This window comes from Onychostoma macrolepis, chromosome 21 (genome assembly GCF_012432095.1).
Source record: "Onychostoma macrolepis isolate SWU-2019 chromosome 21, ASM1243209v1, whole genome shotgun sequence".
Lineage (NCBI taxonomy): Eukaryota > Metazoa > Chordata > Actinopteri > Cypriniformes > Cyprinidae > Onychostoma > Onychostoma macrolepis.
Window position 1 is genome coordinate 5959135 of NC_081175.1, and position 20063 is coordinate 5979197.

The following is a 20063-nucleotide window of genomic DNA, read 5'->3' on the forward strand; positions in this document are numbered from 1 at the left end:
AAAAAAAAAAAAAAAACAGTAAAACCTAATATTTCACAATATTACGTCACAATTTAAAATAACTTCTCTATTTTTATATTGCAACATGAAATTTAATCCTGTGGTCAAAGCTGAATTTTCAGCATCATTACTCATCTTCTTATAATATCATTTGCTACATTTCAGGATGCTTTAAATGGAAAGTTAATTTCTCTCATATAAATAGGTTTCAGCTTGTAACTTCATGGATTTGGAAACAACTTGATTTGGTTTCTTATTTTTTTATTTGTGCAGCTATAAGTAGTGATTTTTTGGACATAGAAAAACAACAGACAATGGTTTCCTAAGGCTTGAACTCCTGGTGTGTTGCTAAACGACTACATTCTAGAAGTGTGCAAACATTTGTAAAAGCAAATGAGAAGGGAACTCTAATTACACTTAGAATCTGTCACCTTTTAAAATCCTTAAATAATTAGGGAAAAAATCCAATATATGCTTATTAAATGTTAAATGATGTTAATTGGGGAGCGAATGTGCGGGGTGGTAAAAGCACACCTACTCTGTCCTGCCTTTCTGTTTAAGTGCCAAGTAACACTGCAGGATCCCTAAATAACCATTCGTCTGTGAAAACAATACAGAACTAACAACTGAACATAAACAAGAACATTTCTGCTGGTAAACGAGACTTAGACAAACTGTGAGTGTGGCAGATGTGTGGGGTGGGTGGGGGTGGTGATGTAGTTGACGGTGGGGTGAGAGGACGAGGGGCAGTATGTGGCGTGGTGGATGCGGGGGTGTGGGCCGGCACTGGGCGTCCAGGGCGTGAGGTAGTGGTATGTTGTGGAGAGCACAGGCATGTAAGGATCATAGGAGGGGTGAAGGGGCTGCTGACCACACTGCTCCTGCACCAGGGGGTAGAACACCGTGCCGGGGACCACCGCAGGAGAGCTTTCCATGGCCAGAGGGGTGCCTGAGGAGAGGAGGGCAAGGGTGAGAGTGTACTAGGGCTGCCCTGACTAACGATTTTTCTAGTCAACTAGCAGTCGTTCATTTAAGCCATTAGTCGACTAATTGCACGGTTATATACATTACTTAAATACATATCATAATGAGCTTTTAAAATGTAGTAGGCCTTTCATGATTCCTCGATTAAATTAAGTACTCTATTATAAACAATTCTTGATTGCATGTTGCTCATGTCGATTAACTGGCAAAAGACCAGAAGCGGCGCATTCCACAGATGAAAATCCACGAAGAGCATTATTAGACCGTTTTCTAAGGCACCTCCATTTCCTGCGCTAATAGCTTCTACGCTCCACACAAACACTTGGATATAGGGATGCATTGATCCGATACTCAGTATCGGCTCCAACAGTGGCATTTTTACCAGATCCGGTATCGGTCAGACAAGACCAATCCAAATCCGATATTGTGGATATACTATTCTATTTTATCATTAAGCCCCACGAAAGGCACAAAAACAAAGCACTATAAAATTTCAAGTGTTCTTAAGCCGTTCCATAGTTTAATGTGAGGTACAGATGAATATTTAGCCTGAGTCAAGTTCACGTAAACTCTTCTCTCCACTGTGGCTGTCTGTCATCCTCCATTTAGCATTCAAACTGCATGTCGCATTCGGTTACTACAGTCAAAACGATGAAACTCTTTTCAAGAGCGTACAATAACTGAGATTTAAAACATAAAGGCTCAAACTGTCGCACAGACATAATACACTACGCATCAATATCTCTTCCCTTTCTGCTTTGATCTTTTTTAAGCGGAGCGCTGTGCACTGACTCTGTGTTGCTTCAAATACATCATTCTGCGCATGGGATATGCACAAGCTCTTTGTGCCGCTCTGTTTTGGAGCCATACCCTTTTGTATTATAATACTTTTGCACAATGAAAGATTATTAATATTTCTTGTTCTGTCTTATCTATCATATGTTGTTGCCTTCATTACTGTGCAATACATTTAAAAGAAATGTCTTATATTTATACATAAATATATACTATAAAATTATTTACTTGTTTTTCATAAAACTGCGCTGGGATCGGAATCGGTAGATACTCTGAATTTTCAGTACTGGATCTGTTCTGAAAAAAAATGGTATCGTTGCATCCCTACTTGGATATGCACCCAATAGTGCACATTTATCCAAGTTAATGTTAGAGGGACTGGTCATGTAAAGTTGCTGCTACTTGCAGGTTTCAATTTCAAATAAGCCATATTTGAGGTTGATGAAAGATAGGTGAACGTTTGGATTTCCTGCCCAATGTACTGTAATCACCTCTACGACAAGCTCTTAATCTGTCCGTCTAAGAGACAAAAATGTTTTTGGTCGAATAAGAGTAGATGTATGACAAGCTCAAGATGACCATGAAAGCTGAAGCTTTGGAGGTTTGCGGTAATGATGACTTACCATTGCTGGCCACGTCTCCTTGTGGATGCGGGCACATGCGGACAGGATCATGGTAGGCCTGGGGGACCGTGTGGTCAGCAGTGGGAACAGTGCTCGGGTACGGCTGGAACTGAGCCTCTGCAACCTGCTGAGGATACACCTGCTGCATGTGCACCATAGAGTGCCAGTAACTCTGCTGATACCACTGGAACAAATACAAAAACATCAATGCATCACATAGAAAGCAATTAAATGTATATGTACATTGAGGACAGTAAGCCACATTATTTGGTTTCTGCTGACAACTGTTAGTTACTTTAGTATTATTTGACCTGTAATATGCAAGGGCTCTTATACAAACACTGTCACACAGTGGTTCAATTTTGTTTATGCATTGGTGAATCAAGCCAGCGATTAAATCAGCTTCACAACACCGTTCCTGATAGTAACGTGAAAAACGGTTCTGTATTATAATTGTTTGTATACAGAAAGCGATCAAAGAGCGATCTATTTATCATTTCTGGATCAATTCAAGAACAGTGATTTGATTTCTACATTTTTACCAAAACTCCCATTCTAATCAGTGGCTACGTTTACATACAAATAATACGTTATAAATCAGATTGATAGTTCAATCGGATTGAAAAGCCTTCATGTAAACACCTTAAATCGATCCAGTTGAGCTCGATCTGAATAAAATTGATCGGATCGGAAGGGGTGGTGAGGACCTTTTCTAATCTGATTAGGAGGACATGCAAAAACTTGATTGGATTGAAAACCAAAACTAGAAAATTACTGCGCATGCGCAATGATATAGAAATGGTGTAATGTTGTATGATGCATGGAACAAGCTGTTGTTTTTGTAGAATGAAGCGTCATACTGTAAATGACTCATGTTATTCTAAAATTCTCCTTCCACTCATCGTCTGTGAAGTGGAGAAGAACAATGTCCCATAAGTCCTCACTACATACTCGTCCACAGAGGGCTTGTTTTGGCCACAGGAATGGGCGATTTTACTGCTTGATAAATAAAAACAGCACGGCACAAAGCTTTATGTGCTCGTTGTCTCCTAATTAGGACCCGAAATAGATCAAATATTAAGTCTGCTCTTTGTAATAAAAGAACCGATGGTAGGAGAACAGTATTTGCAAACTCTGTATATTCACGCAGCGTGTCCATTTCAAAAGATCAAATCCGATACTGAAGCTTGTGACATACTGTAAATGCGCACATCAACTTGAACACTTTATTTAGCGTACATGTAAAAAGTAAGTTCAGATTCAATCAATCAGAATTATTTAATTCCATTGGAAACAAAAGGTGTCCATGTAAATGTAGCCGATGACGGTTTGCATTGCTTAACCAGTCTTTTATTTATATCATATTTGCACTGTTAGTTATGATGAAAGCATTTGATCATTGCATCATGTGTCCAGCAGACATGACTGTTTGGCTATAGTACAGCGCTGCGACCTTAGATACTAATACTACTACTACAGTTGCATCAAAATATAATGCTATGATCAACACTTTTCATGATTAGTTCATCTCATTATCATTTCATATGCAAAAATGTTAGCCAATCATAGGAGTGGGAGTTTACATTTAAGTCGCAGCAGAAATGCCCCTTCTAATGGAGGCTAAATTTAGTGTAGAACATGACCATTTACAGTATATCTAAACTATGATATTTTTTTTTTTAAAGAAAGTGCTTTTGATGAAAGGAAAAAAAAAAAAAAAAAAAAAAAAGATTAAGTGCACCAAAGGAAAATTATAAAATAATTAAAAAAAAAATGCATTTCGTGAAGTCATACGTTATGACTTTTGTCAGTATTGTTAATACTGATGTACAGAATTTTCATTTTTTCTGTGCACTCATAAGACGTCACTGCATTTAATAGTTATAGATGCACATTATGATTGTTTTATATCAGTATTAATATTTTAATTCCTTATGACTTTCCATGCTGCTTTTGTTTAATAAAAAGACACGAGGCCACATATTACTAATAAATGAGGCAAAGTTTGTGTGAGTTATGCCTAAATGTAAGTCCAGGACATTACATATGCTGTAAGTCTCTAGAGATAAGTCTCAATATGGAGATCAAAGGCAAAACACCCACTTACCTGAACCCCCAAATTATAGTAGTACTGGAGCACTTTGCAATCTGTGGAGATAAAAAAAAAAACAACAAAAACAAATATGCAGAAAATATTATGCACAAATACTAGACAATGAGGTGGTTCCCTCTGACCTCTTGGAAGGTCACTGCCATTGGGGTCATAAGAGTAGGGTGGAGGCGGCGCCATGGCGACAGGTTCTCCCAGCTCATTGACAAACCACGGAACTGCTCAGGAAAAACGGCATGGATAAAACTACACAATGACTAATGAGGAACAGTGTCTAGAGTCATCTCCTTCGCTAACACTAGTATTTGATGACTGTCCTTGACAATCACTACATTAATTTAAAAAGCCATAACTGTGTACCAGGCCTGCCCAGAACATTCTGGGGTGGTGGCTGTCCAGGGGTTAAGATGTTGTTGGGCTGCAGTGGGTTCGGGGGGGTCTGGGAGCTCCCAGTGGATGAGGAGGAAGAGTTTGATGTGAAGATTGCAGCCGGGGCAGAGTTGATTGATTGAGAAGAGGAGAGGACAGACGACTTCACAACCACCTGAAAAGATCGAGTTACACATGTCCCCTCCAAGGCAGGGCAAAACTGTGTAACAAATTTATGAATACTGTGAACAATACATGCCTGTTGTGAGTAACTGTAGGTAGCGACACCCTCTTGTGGTGACCCGGCACGAGAACCTCCTTCCTGAATGGTCTGCAAAATGCGTCAAAATTCAATCCGATTAGCAATCTTCATTTATAACAAAAGCAATTTTAAACATTTCCACAATCACTCATCTAATGAGTGTAGTCACATTTTCCGTATTCTCAAATAAAGGGAAAATGAAGTTGGTTTAGGAGAGCCTGTGCAGAGCACATCTACTCTACGTTCTCTCACTGGACCTCTTGTCAGCTACAGTATTAGCATTTTGGTGAGCATTTTTAACAAATGAAGTTTGGAAGACAGTACCAGATTGGTGGTAGACTCTGCTGCTGCAGCATACACCGATGGACTCTGATATCCTGCCTCTGCAATACAGAAATGCGTTTTTAATATCAGTGCACACAGGATATCATGACGAGTATAAAGCTGAAATTTCACTAAAAATGTAGCGGTTAATGAACTAACCTGCGGCAGAGTAGATGTACTCCTCAGAGTATTCACCTAGTCAGGACAAACAGTTAAAATTAACCGCCATCCATCATATCACATATGGGCTGTGTCAAAGCCCGGTGAGCTGCCTACCAAGACAGCACTTTTAAAATGGTTGCGCACTTCCACTTTTCAGCTGTAGCGTTAAAAAAAATTCTTCTGCATTGAATTATTGTTGGTTTTAATGTGCAAATCATTACATCAGTATTTACCAAATGTATATAAGATCAATTGCAAGCATGAGTTTCAACTTGGGGGACCTGAACAGTGTCTAATTCTTTTTCTTCATGGCCTTTGTCCGAAGTGGTGAATGGAGAACTGAATGTCAGACCTTGTTGAATACTAAAATGGAAGATGACACTATGCAAGGTCTATTAATAAGAAGGAAATTTGTTTACACAATTATCAGAGCCAGATTTGACAACATCGATAAGAAAAAAAATAAATAAAAAAGCGATACCTGAGCGAAGGGCACTGAGAGAGTCTATGATTCATAGTTCCATCCAATTAAAAATATATTATACCACAAATATTGAAATATTGAAGACTAGAGGTGTCACAATATACCAGTATTAATGATGCGTAGTACTAACAACGCAAAAATGCCATTTATGTATGAGGTGTTCTCACTTTTTGGGGCCAGGGACCCAACACAGGGGAGACAATTTTCCAAAGACCACATTATAATTATAACACTGATTAAGCATAAGCTCACTACAATTTGTACTCTTAGATGCCACTGGAACTTCCATTTGAATATTTCTGTAAAATTGTTTTTAAATGGTTAAATTAAACTGTAGTAGTCAAAAAGTATCTCTAATTATACAATTTAATGATTTCTTAGTTCAAGAAGAATTACATTTTTAGGGCCCTATGAAATCAGTTTTTATATTTTCTCAAATTCTGTTTTATTGTTCCCAAATTCAGTGTTTTCCATTTCAATTATTAATATAATTTTTTTTTTTAAATAGCCAAAAAAAAGAAGTTGTCTTAATTTGTCTGGATTTATGTACAAATTTATTACGAAAACTGGTGGTAATCAAACGAAAGCATAAATCATTAACTTAAAGCTGCAGTCCGTAACTTTTTTGGGTTAAAAATGATCCGAAATCAATATTTGAGCAAGTATATAACCAGCTAGTGTTCAAAACTATCATCTCACTTTAGCCCAATTCACAACGGTTAGCTTATAATAATGTTTTGTAATTTGAGTGGTACGGGTAGGTTTTTGTGGGAAATTCGAGCATGGCACTGCATCATTACGTCACACTAGGCTCTCTCATCTGAGGATCCTGCAGGTGGCGGATCGTCTATAGCCTTTTCTCACAGCAGCTGGAATAATTAAATGTATCATTTTCAGAAAGTATTGCGTTTATATGAAACATGTGAGAATGAAATTAAATTATATTCCAGTTTTAAATGTGCTTCTGATAGCCTGGGATTACACAGGATTTGCATTTTAAAGAAAACCAGTTCGAAGGGAGCATAGTTAGCTTTTTGGGTTAAAAGAATTTAACGTGAAATTTGAATGGTATGACAATTAGAGATTAGACTGTACAGAAACTGAAATCTACATGCTAATACACACGATACTCAGTGTCACGCAATGCTGATGTTGTTAACATTAATAATTTGAGAATGAAGTATAACAATAATTTGCACGGTTAGATGTGATATGAGCTAACCGATCGTTAGATTTAATTATCATTGGGAGTGCAATTTATTGTAATTCTTTTTCCTCAGTTGGGCAGAACAAACGTGGCAGACTTGTTACTTGTTCAGATGGCAATATACAGTGGGTACGGAAAGTATTCAGACCTCCTTAAATTTTTCACACTTTGTTATATTGCAGCCATTTGCTAAAATCATTCAAGTTCATTTTTTTCCCTCATTAATGTACACACAGCACCCCATATTGACAGAAAAACACAGAATTGTTGACATTTTTGAAGATTTATTAAAAAAAACCCCTGAAATATCACATGGTCCTAAGTATTCAGACCCTTTGCTCAGTATTTAGTAGAAGCACCCTTTTGATCTAATACAGCCATGAGTCTTTTTGGGAAAGATGCAACAAGTTTTTCACACCTGGATTTGGGGATCCTCTGCCATTCCTCCTTGCAGATCCTCTCCAGTTCTGTCAGGTTGGATGGTAAACGGTTGGTGGACAGCCATTTTAGGTCTCTCCAGAGATGCTCAATTGGGTTTAAGTCAGGGCTCTGGCTGGGCCATTCAAGAACAGTCACGGAGTTGTTGTGAAGCCACTCCTTCGTTATTTTAGCTGTGTGCTTAGGGTCATTGTCTTGTTGGAAGGTAAACCTTGGCCCAGTCTGAGGTCCTGAGCACTCTGGAGAAGGTTTTCGTCAGGATATCCCTGTACTTGGCCGCATTCATTTTTCCCTCGATTGCAACCAGTCGTCCTGTCCCTGCAGCTGAAAAACACCCCACAGCATGATGCTGCCACCACCATGCTTCACTGTTGGGACTGTATTGGACAGGTGATGAGCAGTGCCTGGTTTTCTCCACACATACCGCTTAGAATTAAGGCCAAAAAGTTCTATCTTGGTCTCATCAGACCAGAGAATCTTATTCAGGTGTTTTTTAGCAAACTCCATGCGGGCTTTCATGTGTCTTGCACTGAGGAGAGGCTTCCGTCGGGCCACTCTGCCATAAAGCCCCGACTGGTGGAGGGCTGCAGTGATGGTTGACTTTCTACAACTTTCTCCCATCTCCCGACTGCATCTCTGGAGCTCAGCCACAGTGATCTTTGGGTTCTTCTTTACCTCTCTCACCAAGGCTCTTCTCCCCCGATAGCTCAGTTTGGCCGGACGGCCAGCTCTAGGAAGGGTTCTGGTCGTCCCAAACGTCTTCCATTTATGGATTATGGAGGCCACTGTGCTCTTAGGAACCTTAAGTGCAGCAGAAATTTTTTTGTAACCTTGGCCAGATCTGTGCCTTGCCACAATTCTGTCTCTGAGCTCTTCAGGCAGTTCCTTTGACCTCATGATTCTCATTTGCTCTGACATGCACTGTGAGCTGTAAGGTCTTATATAGACAGGTGTGTGGCTTTCCTAATCAAGTCCAATCAGTATAATCAAACACAGCTGGACTCAAATGAAGGTGTAGAACCATCTCAAGGATGGTCAGAAGAAATGGACAGCACCCGAGTTAAATATATGAGTGTCACAGCAAAGGGTCTGAATACTTAGGACCATGTGATATTTCAGTTTTTCTTTTTTAATAAATCTGCAAAAATGTCAACAATTCTGTGTTTTTCTGTCAATATGGGGTGCTGTGTGTACATTGAGGAAAAAAAATAATGAACAAATGATTTTAGCAAATGGCTGCAATAAAGAGTGAAAAATTTAAGGGGGTCTGAATACTTTCCGTACCCACTGTATGGTGAAAATTCTTATTTGGGTCATATAATAGGGTCCAAGACGTAGGCTAGAATCTGTGATTCCGGAGTACAGTATCCACACCGGTGCGGTGACTGACTGCCACACATTCACCTCAAAACATTAGATTCATCTGCGCTGGAGCCGTGCCGGAACACCGGATCACAACCCCGTGCACGGAAGACAATTCTGCACAGAGCTGCAATTACAGGTTTTCAAACAGAGACGGCGAAAGAGAGGCAAAACATACGGACTGCAGCTTTAAAAAAAAAAAATAAAAAACACTAAAATGTAAATCAAATGAAAACCATTCTTGTGAAAACCAAACTGTGCTTGAGTTTGTTTAGTAGTCAAAACTGTGCCATTTATTAACATGAAGACTTTATATTAACATTGCGGTTTAACATTCACAGACAGACAGTAGTCCATATTGCAATTTAATCAAATGTACAGCCATAATTTGGATTAATTCATCCCAAATTTGCATGAAATTACATGCTATTGAGTAAATTACTTTTGTTTATATTTTTTTGACTGGATTCTGTCCGCGTTTACCAAATCATAGGGCACTAAAATAATTTTACAGACCCCCTGGCTATCACAGACCCCTGCAGGTGTCCATGGACCTCACTTTGAGAACTCCTGATATAGATAATAGACCATGTGGGTAGATGTCAGCTCATTTGGTTTTGACACAGAGCCATGAGACATTTTGGCTGTACCTTGGTCCTCAGCATTACTCCTCTCATCAGGGTCCTCCTCTGATGATGTCATGGGCTGTTTGCCTGAGGGAGGAATTGGACTGGGAACTCTTGGCACCCAGTAAGCAGTGGCCCCTGGAACCATGGGGCTGGAGACTGCTTGACCCTTCAGATACACAGTGAGACAGACATAACAGTTATCTTAGTGTCAAAGCCTAAAAGGCCTGATCACACCAAGGACAAAAGTATAAAGTTTTAATTTGAATGATGGCTCTGACTTTGTGAATAGGGAATCCACCTGACTTTAAAGAGCTTGAGCATTTCAAGCAGCAAACTTTTAACAAACATAATGGTATCGTGCATTGGTGTAGACGCTAATATACGTAGTTATCTTGGTGTGAACAGGCCTTAAAGGGATTGTTCACCCAAAAATGAAAATTCTGTCATCATTTACTCAAGTAGTTCCAAACCTGTATGAATGTCTTTGTTCTGCTGAACACAAAGGAAGATATTCTGAAGAATGTGGGTAACAGCAGTTCTGGCACACCATTGACTTCCATAGTATTTTTTTTCCTACTATGGAAGTCAATGGTGCTCCAAAACAGCCTGGTTGCAAACTTTAAACTCAAAATATCTTCCTCTGTGATCAGCAGAACAAAAATTCATACAGGTTTGGAACTACTTGAGGGTGAGTAAATGACAGAATTTTAATTTTTGGGTGAACTATCCCTTTAATGCTCCCAACGGTTACTGAAGTAGAACTGGGTGTCTCACTGGTATTGGTGAGAAGGCACTCTCATCAGTCTCCTCAATTTCATAGAAGGTGATACTTCCCTCTATGTCTTGGGTTTCCTCTCCTGGCTCAGGAACACAGCTCAGACACTCTTTATTCAGAGAGTGCATCTGCCGCCGACGACTCCTATACATACACAATTTAACTCACTTTGTCAGCAGTTTGTTGAGAAAAGAAAAAAAAATATAAAATTCAACTGAAACATCTTGCAATATTGAAAATGATGCAATGGATTCACAGAAAATAATTTTACACAAAAGGAACATGATTTCTAGTGAGAAATTAGTATTGTAATGACTATTCTTACTGGCCAGCGCAAGTACACGGACACAGTCTTTGATAGCATAAACATTCATATTCCTTTGCTTTTTCCAGTAATCAATTGATTAAAAAAAAAGGGAAGAAACTGGAAATTTGGAAAATGTCTTCATAGCCATTTTCTGTGCAACAAGCTTTCAAATGGAAGGTAAACAAAAGGGTAATGACTTAAAACATTTTTTTTCAAATACTTGAAATGAGCAAACAAGCAGCAAAAGTGCACTTGTAAAACCATTTCATAAAGTCTTTAAGTCATAATTCATAATATCCACAACACATTTTTTTAAAGTTGAAAAAAAAAAAAGTTCAAAATATTTTAATACATTATATTAAAGAGACTGTATCCATCACAGGTTCATTATAGTTTGTTTCATTTCTAGCATTATCCATTTCTGATGTAGATTTTAAAGTAAATGTTTTCTTACCGAGACCTGAACGAGTAGTTATCAAAACTCTGGTAGCAGCGCTTGCTGGGACTGGGATAATAGGCTAGGTCTGGTCCAATAAGATGGTGCCTATTCAGGAATCGGGTTGAACTTCTGACCAAAAGTCGTGTGAAAAAAACCACCAAAAAAAATAAAAATAAAAACCAGATTCATACAACGAGTAAGGACAGGTTATATGTTTAGAAGATACAACAACAAATAAGCATCTGTAAAGAATTTTGTGTCTAACCTGGGTGGGGCGTAGCCACGTGGTGGTCTCGGTGGATGGTGGGGTCGGTAGTGTTCATAGGCCAGACCTGCAGGTGGTGGAGCGGGACCGTGTACCCCTGGAGAACGGACAGGATGAATGTTTCCTGGCCCGGGCTGCAGACGGGGAGGTAAGCCAGGTTGAGGACGACTGAAAGACACTGCCATCAACATCTCCTTACCACGAGGTTTCTTGAAGTACCGTCGCCGTCCACGCAGCTCTGGGTCTTTAAAGAAGAAAACTTTCATGACTCAATAATATGCAATCTGCTCTGTTCATGTGCCCTGCTGATAAATCTGGTACCTACCAGTAACAGACCTACACACTAATCAGCAACAACATTAAAACCACCTGCCTAATATTCTGTCTGTCCGCCTTATGCTGCTAAACAGTCAATGCATTCACTCTACAAGACCTCTAAACATGTGTGGCATCTAGCACCAAAACATTTATAGCAGATCCTTTAAGTCCTGCCAGTTTTGAGACGGGCCTCCATGGATCAGCTTTGTTGGCCCAGGAATTGAGATCTGGGGAAATTTGGAGGCCAAGACAACACATTAAACAAACCACTCCTGAACAAGTTTTGCAGTGTGGCAAGGTGCATCACGATGCTCATGTGTCCATTGTAGTGTGGTGGTCATCATGGGTACTCCAATCAGTCAGCAGCTACACAGCCCCATATGCAGAAAACTGTCATGCACTGTGCTCCGACACCTTTCTATCATGGCTGGCAATAAGTTGTTTTTTTTAGCTATTTGAGCTACAGTAGCTTCTCTGTGTGATCATGCTCTCTGCGAGACAAGCTTTCGCTCCCCATGTGCATCAATGAACCTTGGGCGCTCATGACCCTGATGCTGGCTTGTCCTTACTTGCATCATTTTCAGCAAGTACTAACCACTTCATACTGTGAAAACCTCACAAGACTTGCCATTTCGGAGATGCTCTGGCCCAGTCTAGCCATCACTATTTGGCCCTTGTCACTCAGATCTTTTGCTTGGCCATTCATTCACATGAAATTCAAGAACTAACTCATAACTTACCGGCTAATATATCACACCCCTTTACAGGTGTCACTGTAATGATGTAATCAAATGTTATTCACTTCACCTGTCAGTGGTTTTAATGTTGTAGCTGATCAGACTATAGACACACAAAGTATATGACAGGCCAATATCTGACCATTGTCTGAAATTCAATATAAACAATATAAGCATTATTATACACAGTTCATTTTAAGATTAACACCAGCAGTGCATGCATACTCAATGTTTTAGTATTTTAAAAGTTCAGCAGTTTTATATACATGCACTTAATTACACAAAACAAGTAATCACCCACTAAATTAAAGAAAAACAGCCTTACTGTACATCCCAATACAAATGAAGTTGAAGAGGCAAACCTATTTCTCCGGGGTACTGCTCAGGATGGTTGTAGGAATTTCCTTTTCTGCTTGGTGTGATGTTCCAGGCTGGCACAGGATTCACTGGCTTCAGATTGGTCAAGGGAACCAGGTGTCTAAAACATCAAAGAGCAGGTTTAAAAGATACTCAGGGATGTCTGCCTGTGAGAAAGTACAGAAGGACACAGCTTACTTTTCCCCAAGTTCCTCAATGAACACTGTCACCGCAGTGGTCTGAGTCCCTACTTCTTGAATGAAGGCATTGTAGTACTTCCCTTTTGGATCCAAGCGGACCTGGGAAACAAAACCATGAGCATGACAGAGGCTGCAGGGACATGAAATGCTTCAGAAATAGGATTCATTATTATGGAAAAACCCATAACAAGAGTCTGTTTTATCGAAAGAGGTGTGACAAAAAAAAATTAAAATGGCATGCCAATTTGCAATATGTTAACATTTAAACCTGATGCAAGGTTTTGTCCCACCTGACACTTATCTCCTAAAAAATACTGTCTGCCAGCAAACACCATGTAATCGGTCTTCTGTAGCTCTATAACACAGGATTATCACAAAGCACATCACATTAAAGTTATCCAAATATTATACTCCTAATTTAGGGTAAGAATCTTTTAAACTTTTAAAAAGTAACCGAGGTAAAGTAAACCAACCTTTGCGGCTGTCTTGCCACACATCAAACTCCACGTTGCGGTACAGCTCTGGCTCTAAGGCCTTCAGTACCTTGTACGGCAGAGCCAGTCTTCCTGACCCTTCTGTGGCCTGGAGCAAAGAGATCCGGTCAAATACTAGTGAAAGTTTAACATCTTAATCTCTTAAATTATGGTTTTAGTCACCTTCTGGTCCTCAGCTCCAGCTTTGGTTTTGTCTTCCGAGCGGCTGTGACCACTCGACTCCCATTCTTCTCTGGAACAAAGTCACGCTATGTACATAAACTTAAGACATTCTTTGGTGAAACACAAATGGAATTCTAAAGAATGGAAGCATAAAGCGACCAGCAGTGTTGGAAAAGCTACTTGCTCCTGCCTGTAACTTGTCAAGCTACAAACTACTCATAATTTCTAAATTTAACTACCATCAAATATCATCCTGCAGATTTGCTTTATACAACGTTAGGAAGATCAGGCCCTTTCTTTCGGAACATGCTACACAACTATTGTAATGCTCTCTTGGCAGGTCTTCCAGCCAGTACTATCAAACCTCTACAATTAATCTAGATTGTGGCTGCAAGATTAATCTTTAATGAGCCGAAAAGAACGCACGTCAAAATCCTTATCCTTGCTATGTGTACTGCGTTAGGCTAATCAAGACTTGTCATAGCACTGGCATTTTATTGCTCTGTTGTTGGTTTTGATTGCTTCTATTGTCCTCATTTGTAAGTCGTTTGGATAAAAGCATCCGCTAAATGACTAAATGTAAATCAAGCTACTATTTTTGAAAAAGTACAATACCATTCAAAGTTTTAGAATCTGCAATATATAAAAGCTGCATTTATTTGATCAATACAGTAAAAACAGTAATTTGTGAAATATAATCATTTAAAATATAGTTTAAAATAAAATTTTTGTAAGTAAAGTCTTTTGACCAATTTAAAGAATCTTCTACTGAATAAAGGTAATACTCATCTCAAAAAAAAAAAAGTATTTCCCCTCACATGAAGTAATCATATGCCTTGGAATATAATTGCAGAAGCTGTATAGGCTACTTCTGCAGGCGTTTTTTTTTTTTTTTGGCATTTTGGAAGCTTGACAGTCCCATTCCCTATTCACTTTCATTGTATAGTAAAGAACAGCTAAGACATTCTACTAAACATCTCCTTTTTGTGTATCACATGAGTCTGAACATCATGAGGATAAATTAATGACAGAATTTTGGGTCAATCATTTGCTTTCAATCTATACTCTCAAGGCATGTGAGCTTTCAACATTTCTCCATGATGAAAGAACACTTTGTATTTTAGAGATAGCAAGAACAACAAAGAGAAACATTGAGGAAGACAGAGACTACAATAAAGACAGGAAACAAGAGAAGACCTCTGAAGGCGGTCTTCTGGGGTATCGTATCCTGCGTCCTCACTGCACATAGACTGGCTGTTTCGGTATCGTCGTCCTCCTCCTTTGAATCCCTCCATCGCCACCTGCAGCTCTTCTTCCTCAACTCCCAGAACATGAGTGTACAACAGTTCATACAAAAGCGCTGAAAAAAAAAAACAAAGCAGCACATACACCATCCCAGTACTGTGATGTTACAATAAAGATACAAAATGTTTACAGTTTGGGATTGTTCAGGATGCATCATACACATGATTTGGGCTTGATGAACTGCTAACTCACCCTGACATATTGCAGCATCCACTGGATAGTTCTTGGGGTAAACAATGTCATAGTGGCCGTTGTTTGAGCAACACAACAAAATCTGTGGGGTGGAATTCAAGATGGTAAATGTGCTGGGAAATATAATGAATGCTGCACAAATTACATAGTACTTGATCAACGACGTAATGCTTAAGCATAGAAAAAAAAAAAAAAAAAATGAAACACTAAAACGGTCATCTTATTTCTTCAAATTTCAAAAGAGAATCAGATGATGGATGGAACCAGAACAGAAGACTGTGTGAATGCTGCAAACCAAAAACTGATCTCAGCCTCAGACATCCCACTCGCATGATATACATTTTGTGCACTAAAATATCTAGAGCTGATGGATTCCACTAAACCCCCTCTCATTTGATGGCCACTATGTAACTTCTGGAGTCAGGGGTCCAGCTTCCCAGGCGTCAATGGAACAATTTCCTGCTCAGATTCATGGTGTCAAATCTCTCATAAATGTTCAGATAGTGGCAAGCAAGCAAAAAATCCTCAAGCAGCTATATATACTGCTTTGGTTTACAGAGTTATTTCTGTAACCGCAGCTGCTGTTTCAGTTCATGGTCAGAATAGCAAAACCTAATTAGAACTGAACTTGAACTTTTGAATGTGAACTAATGGAGATTAACCAATTCCTCACCTTAGGCAAATTGTCCTCCTCTGCAATCTCAGTTGGCGGCTTACCTGGATACCTGTAAATGACAAAGCACCGCCTGCGCCAAAGACCATTCACATGTGAACACGGGCACAAAATTCCACATTTTAAATCTGAATGTATTTAAATAAGTGTAGTCCACATGTACTGCATGTACACTTTTTGTAGTCCATTTGAGATATTTGGTGGACGAGAAGATTAACAGTTTATGAGTTTTGGTCTGTTTATCACATAAAACTATCAATGCGACTTGGGACACAGCAAAGGAGTCTCCTTTTTGTAATTTTGATACCTCACAGCATATCAAATAGAGCAGCTAGGATTGTCCTTCAGAAATCAAACTGTTCCACAGAAGAAAAAGACGTATGGGTTTGAAACGACATGAAAATGAGTAAATGATGCGTTACCTTTTTGAGTGAACTATTCCTTTAATATGGTTACTTTAACAGATTAATAATGTTTCACAAAAAGGCCCAAGATTAAAGAAAGAGAGAGAGATGCAAAGCATACCTGTACAGCAAAGACAGTGCTTTTATTTCCACTTGACCTGTGGTTTCCTATTGAATTTGGGATATTAAAAGGACATTAATAAGAAAACCCACATTTACATGGCTGATAACCATTTTTTTTTAGTTATTCTGATTCTTGAAGCATTAAATAGCCTAATCATTAAGATGCAAAAAATAAAACACAATATGCATTGTTAATATTTTAGTGACAGCAGCCAGATGAAAGGCCCTGTATTCAAACCTGGGGATCTTCCAAACGTTCCAAATACTTCTCAAAAGATCCTTGAACAAACTGAAAGACATGGTAAAACCATAACACAACACGTTATAATGTTTAAACTTAAGGACAGTTTGTACAAAGGTTTCTGTTTGTGTAGCTTGAATTCACTCACAGGCTCAAAGTTGCATCTGTTTGCCTTAATGAAGTTGACACACTCTTTCCTTATTCTTTGATGGTAATTCTGGGAGTAATAAAGCTTATAACAAAATAAAACATCAGTTTAGCAGCATATCTCAAAACACCTGGTGCTTCATTGGAGAGGTATAATCATAAAAATGTCGTCAAGCTACTAATTTGACCAGCTATGCTACAGCATACACCACTTTCAAAATTCATACTTTAAAAACTTCTGAATGTCACAGATAAAGGTACAGTTTGAGATTACTTTGATAAAATTTACCTGCTCAGAAACAGCTCGAAACAGACAGGACGCGTCTCTAGCCATCATTTTTCGGTAAAGCCCGATGCTGGCCAGATACTCGTCCATGTTTACAAAATACTTCTTCAAGGCTTTCTGCATCTTCAAGAAATAATAAATAAAAAAACAATACACATACAGAACTTCACGGCTTTCCGAATAAAAGCGGAAAAAAATGTGAAGGTCGAAAGTTTCCTTTCGGGCTTGAGAGTGACACAGGTGCTGCAAATGAAGCCTAATTGAAGCGCATCACTGTCTTTTGGCGCGACTTTACACCTCAAAACTGTTAGTAGGCTCGCTACATTGACGTGATGTTTTATGACAACACTATTGCACGATTTTTAGCTAATAGTAAAGTAGATTTATTACACAGGGGGTGTCTGTTAACCCTTTCAAAAAAAATATGATTCATATTTATTTCATTGGAGTTTGGTGCCATCAGCATTCATCTACAAGTAAGTGGATTTCAATTCGATTTAATTCAATTCAGTTCCATTTAAATTATTATTCGGAGACTAAAATTTTTTTTATGTGTAATATAGAGAATCACTTAACTTACAGGCTACTAGGCCTACATGTATTTTTTCAAGGAAAAAAAAAACTTTCTCAAATAGCCTAATTCTTTAAATAAATCCTGTCAGTTTGTAGGTTACATTACTATATTAAAACGATTTGTAAACAAACACACAAGGCAGTGTTTTACCGATAACAACAATTTATTATATAATAAAAATGTAGCTATTAGACTATGATAATAACTTTCTAATAATAGCATGTTTCTACTCCAGTTTGTTGTGGAAATGTACACGTTTAAACAGTGAAACTTGTTTTCATGACGCATTTATAAAACGTAGGCCTACATTAAATACTGAGGAACAGGTTAAGCTAAGTAAAAATATAGGCTAATGAACTTGTAATGTAGCAAAAGGCCCGAATTATGGACTTTGAATGAATGAATGGCTTTCCTGTGGTAAATGTGACATTGCGTGACAGGCTATTTACAAGATTCACTGACATCTTTCCGCGGTTGAAACCCTCTGTGAGCGATTAGTTACATGAGGCCTGCGGCCTGTACATTTCAGTAAGTTGTACCGTTTCTTTCAGCATCCCTTCTGATGTCCATTCATGTTCATATCGTGCAGAAACTGGAAGTGGATCGGTCGCTTGTACCGAGGCGCTGCTAACGTTACATGAAAGATAACCAAAACGCAATTTACTTTCATATCAGAAGTAACAAAGATAATGATTTATTTCATGGGAGGCGCTCTACAAATAAAATGCTGTTTCAATAAGTTCTTCATCAACCGAAAACAGACCGATTCTCGAAATCGATTAATCAAATGACAATCGATCAAAACTGAGAAATCGATATTTTCAACCCGTAGTTGCTAGGCTATATTATCTTTAGGCTACTAGCCTAACTGTTCGAACTTGTGGTTTTCCTAAAATGGACGATCAAAATTCAGAAAAATCCATAGGCTTATACTGAGGGAATGTTTAATGAGCAAAAGACTATTCAAACTCCAACCGTCAAATCTAAATGTATGCCCTTTTAAACTCATGTTAGCGTCCATTCCATCTAATATCTGTAGCCTACAGTACATCGACCTGAGTCATGCTAGAAACATGCTAGCAACATGCTAAAGTAAGCTAACAACATAAAAAAAACATAGCAATTGCATAGCAGCACTCTAGCGAACACCCTAGCAAACTATAGATCAGGGGTGTTGCTAGGAAGAGATAAGGAGCTTATATAAGAGATAAAGGGCACACCCTGCTAAAAAAAACAAAAAACAAAAACAATAGAAGCCCAATAGAAACCATTACAGAAATTCCAGTGGTTTCCATTAAAATACCATTATGAACCATTAGCTTTTTGCAGTGTGTTTTGGGTATTTTTCCAATAGGATTTAACATCCCACCAATAGAATCCATCACATACCAGTAGACACCATTATAGTTTCCATTAAAACCAATACAATTCCAATTATAACCATTAAATCCATTACATTTTCTATTGTGTTTTGGGCAGGGTTCTATTGTTTTTTTTTTGTTTTGTTTTTTTGTTCAGCAGGGCAGTCTATCGGATAGTCTTGGGGAGTCTTGTCATTTAGGAATTGTTTGGGTGATTGAATCGAGATTGCAGTCTGGCTATTTAAACAGGGCATCAAAGCTGTGTTTAGAGGAATGAACATGTAATGCAGGGCTGTACGTAAACTTTCTTTACATATAGCACTGGTGCTACATTTGTAGGGCAGGCCACACAGAGAATAAAACATGTTACCATCTTTAAAAACAACCGCAAGTATTGCAGTTCATCACTTAAACCGGACATTAATGTTCTAATATTATTACTATATAAAAAGTTCAACAAAATAAGAAATGTTGTAATAACACTGTTTCACTTTAATATACAAAACAGAGTATTTAAGAATAAATATAATTATTGTATTTTACAGAAAACTGCAGGCTGATCTGTTAACATGCAGGAAGCCATTCATTAGAAATGTTTAAGGTTTTATTAAAAAAAATATTAAATTGATTTAAAAAAAAAAAAAGGTAATTCCTTTTTTTACAGTGTGGACCGAGGCATCCAGCCTTTGCTGTAGCGGAGTAAAATGTTGATATAGAAGTTTTACCTGATTAAACATCAATACAATAATCATACAATTGTGACAATCATTCATTTGTGATCTTCAAGCCATCTCGGGTATTTTTATGAGAAGAAAGTATATTTATTATTGCAATGTTAATTGATTTGGCTTTCTATCACTGTATAGAATACTATAAATGGTATGACTTCAGCCTCATTCTCTGATATGAAACCATGCAAAAGGAAGTTATTTCAAACACTCGACTGATGATATT

General features: G+C 38.3%; 1 protein-coding gene across 6 annotated transcripts; it reads right to left on the reverse strand.

Annotated features, from left to right (window-relative positions):
- Positions 1-225: 225 nt before the first annotated feature.
- Positions 226-18856, reverse strand: alg13 (ALG13 UDP-N-acetylglucosaminyltransferase subunit). Of its 6 annotated transcripts, none has more exons than XM_058759062.1 (26): positions 18288-18856; positions 17178-17297; positions 16890-16973; positions 16739-16789; positions 16499-16545; positions 15974-16046; positions 15301-15382; positions 15001-15163; positions 13804-13873; positions 13621-13729; positions 13438-13502; positions 13146-13246; positions 12953-13068; positions 11735-11779; positions 11536-11632; positions 11286-11396; positions 10524-10668; positions 9771-9915; positions 5627-5662; positions 5468-5526; positions 5141-5212; positions 4873-5056; positions 4638-4730; positions 4510-4550; positions 2403-2586; positions 226-949 (listed from the first exon to the last, which is right to left on the reverse strand). In XM_058759062.1, the coding sequence occupies exons 1-26, from the start codon at positions 18300-18302 to the stop codon at positions 666-668; spliced, it is 2592 nt and encodes an 863-aa protein (XP_058615045.1). In that variant the 5' UTR covers positions 18303-18856; the 3' UTR covers positions 226-665. The 6 variants fall into 6 exon arrangements, with proteins under 6 accessions (XP_058615045.1, XP_058615044.1, XP_058615041.1 ...); XM_058759061.1 differs by having other exon boundaries at positions 11286-11399; XM_058759058.1 differs by having other exon boundaries at positions 11536-11779; positions 18288-18855.
- Positions 18857-20063: the final 1207 nt, after the last annotated feature.

Coding starts and splice junctions, on each gene's coding strand:
- alg13 (XM_058759057.1), bottom strand. Junction 13,069..13,145: donor ATTGAGGAACTTGGGGAAAA/GTAAGCTGTGTC, acceptor TTGATGTTTTAG/ACACCTGGTTCCCTTGACCA. Junction 5,663..9,770: donor GAGTAATGCTGAGGACCAAG/GTACAGCCAAAA, acceptor TGTCCTGACTAG/GTGAATACTCTGAGGAGTAC.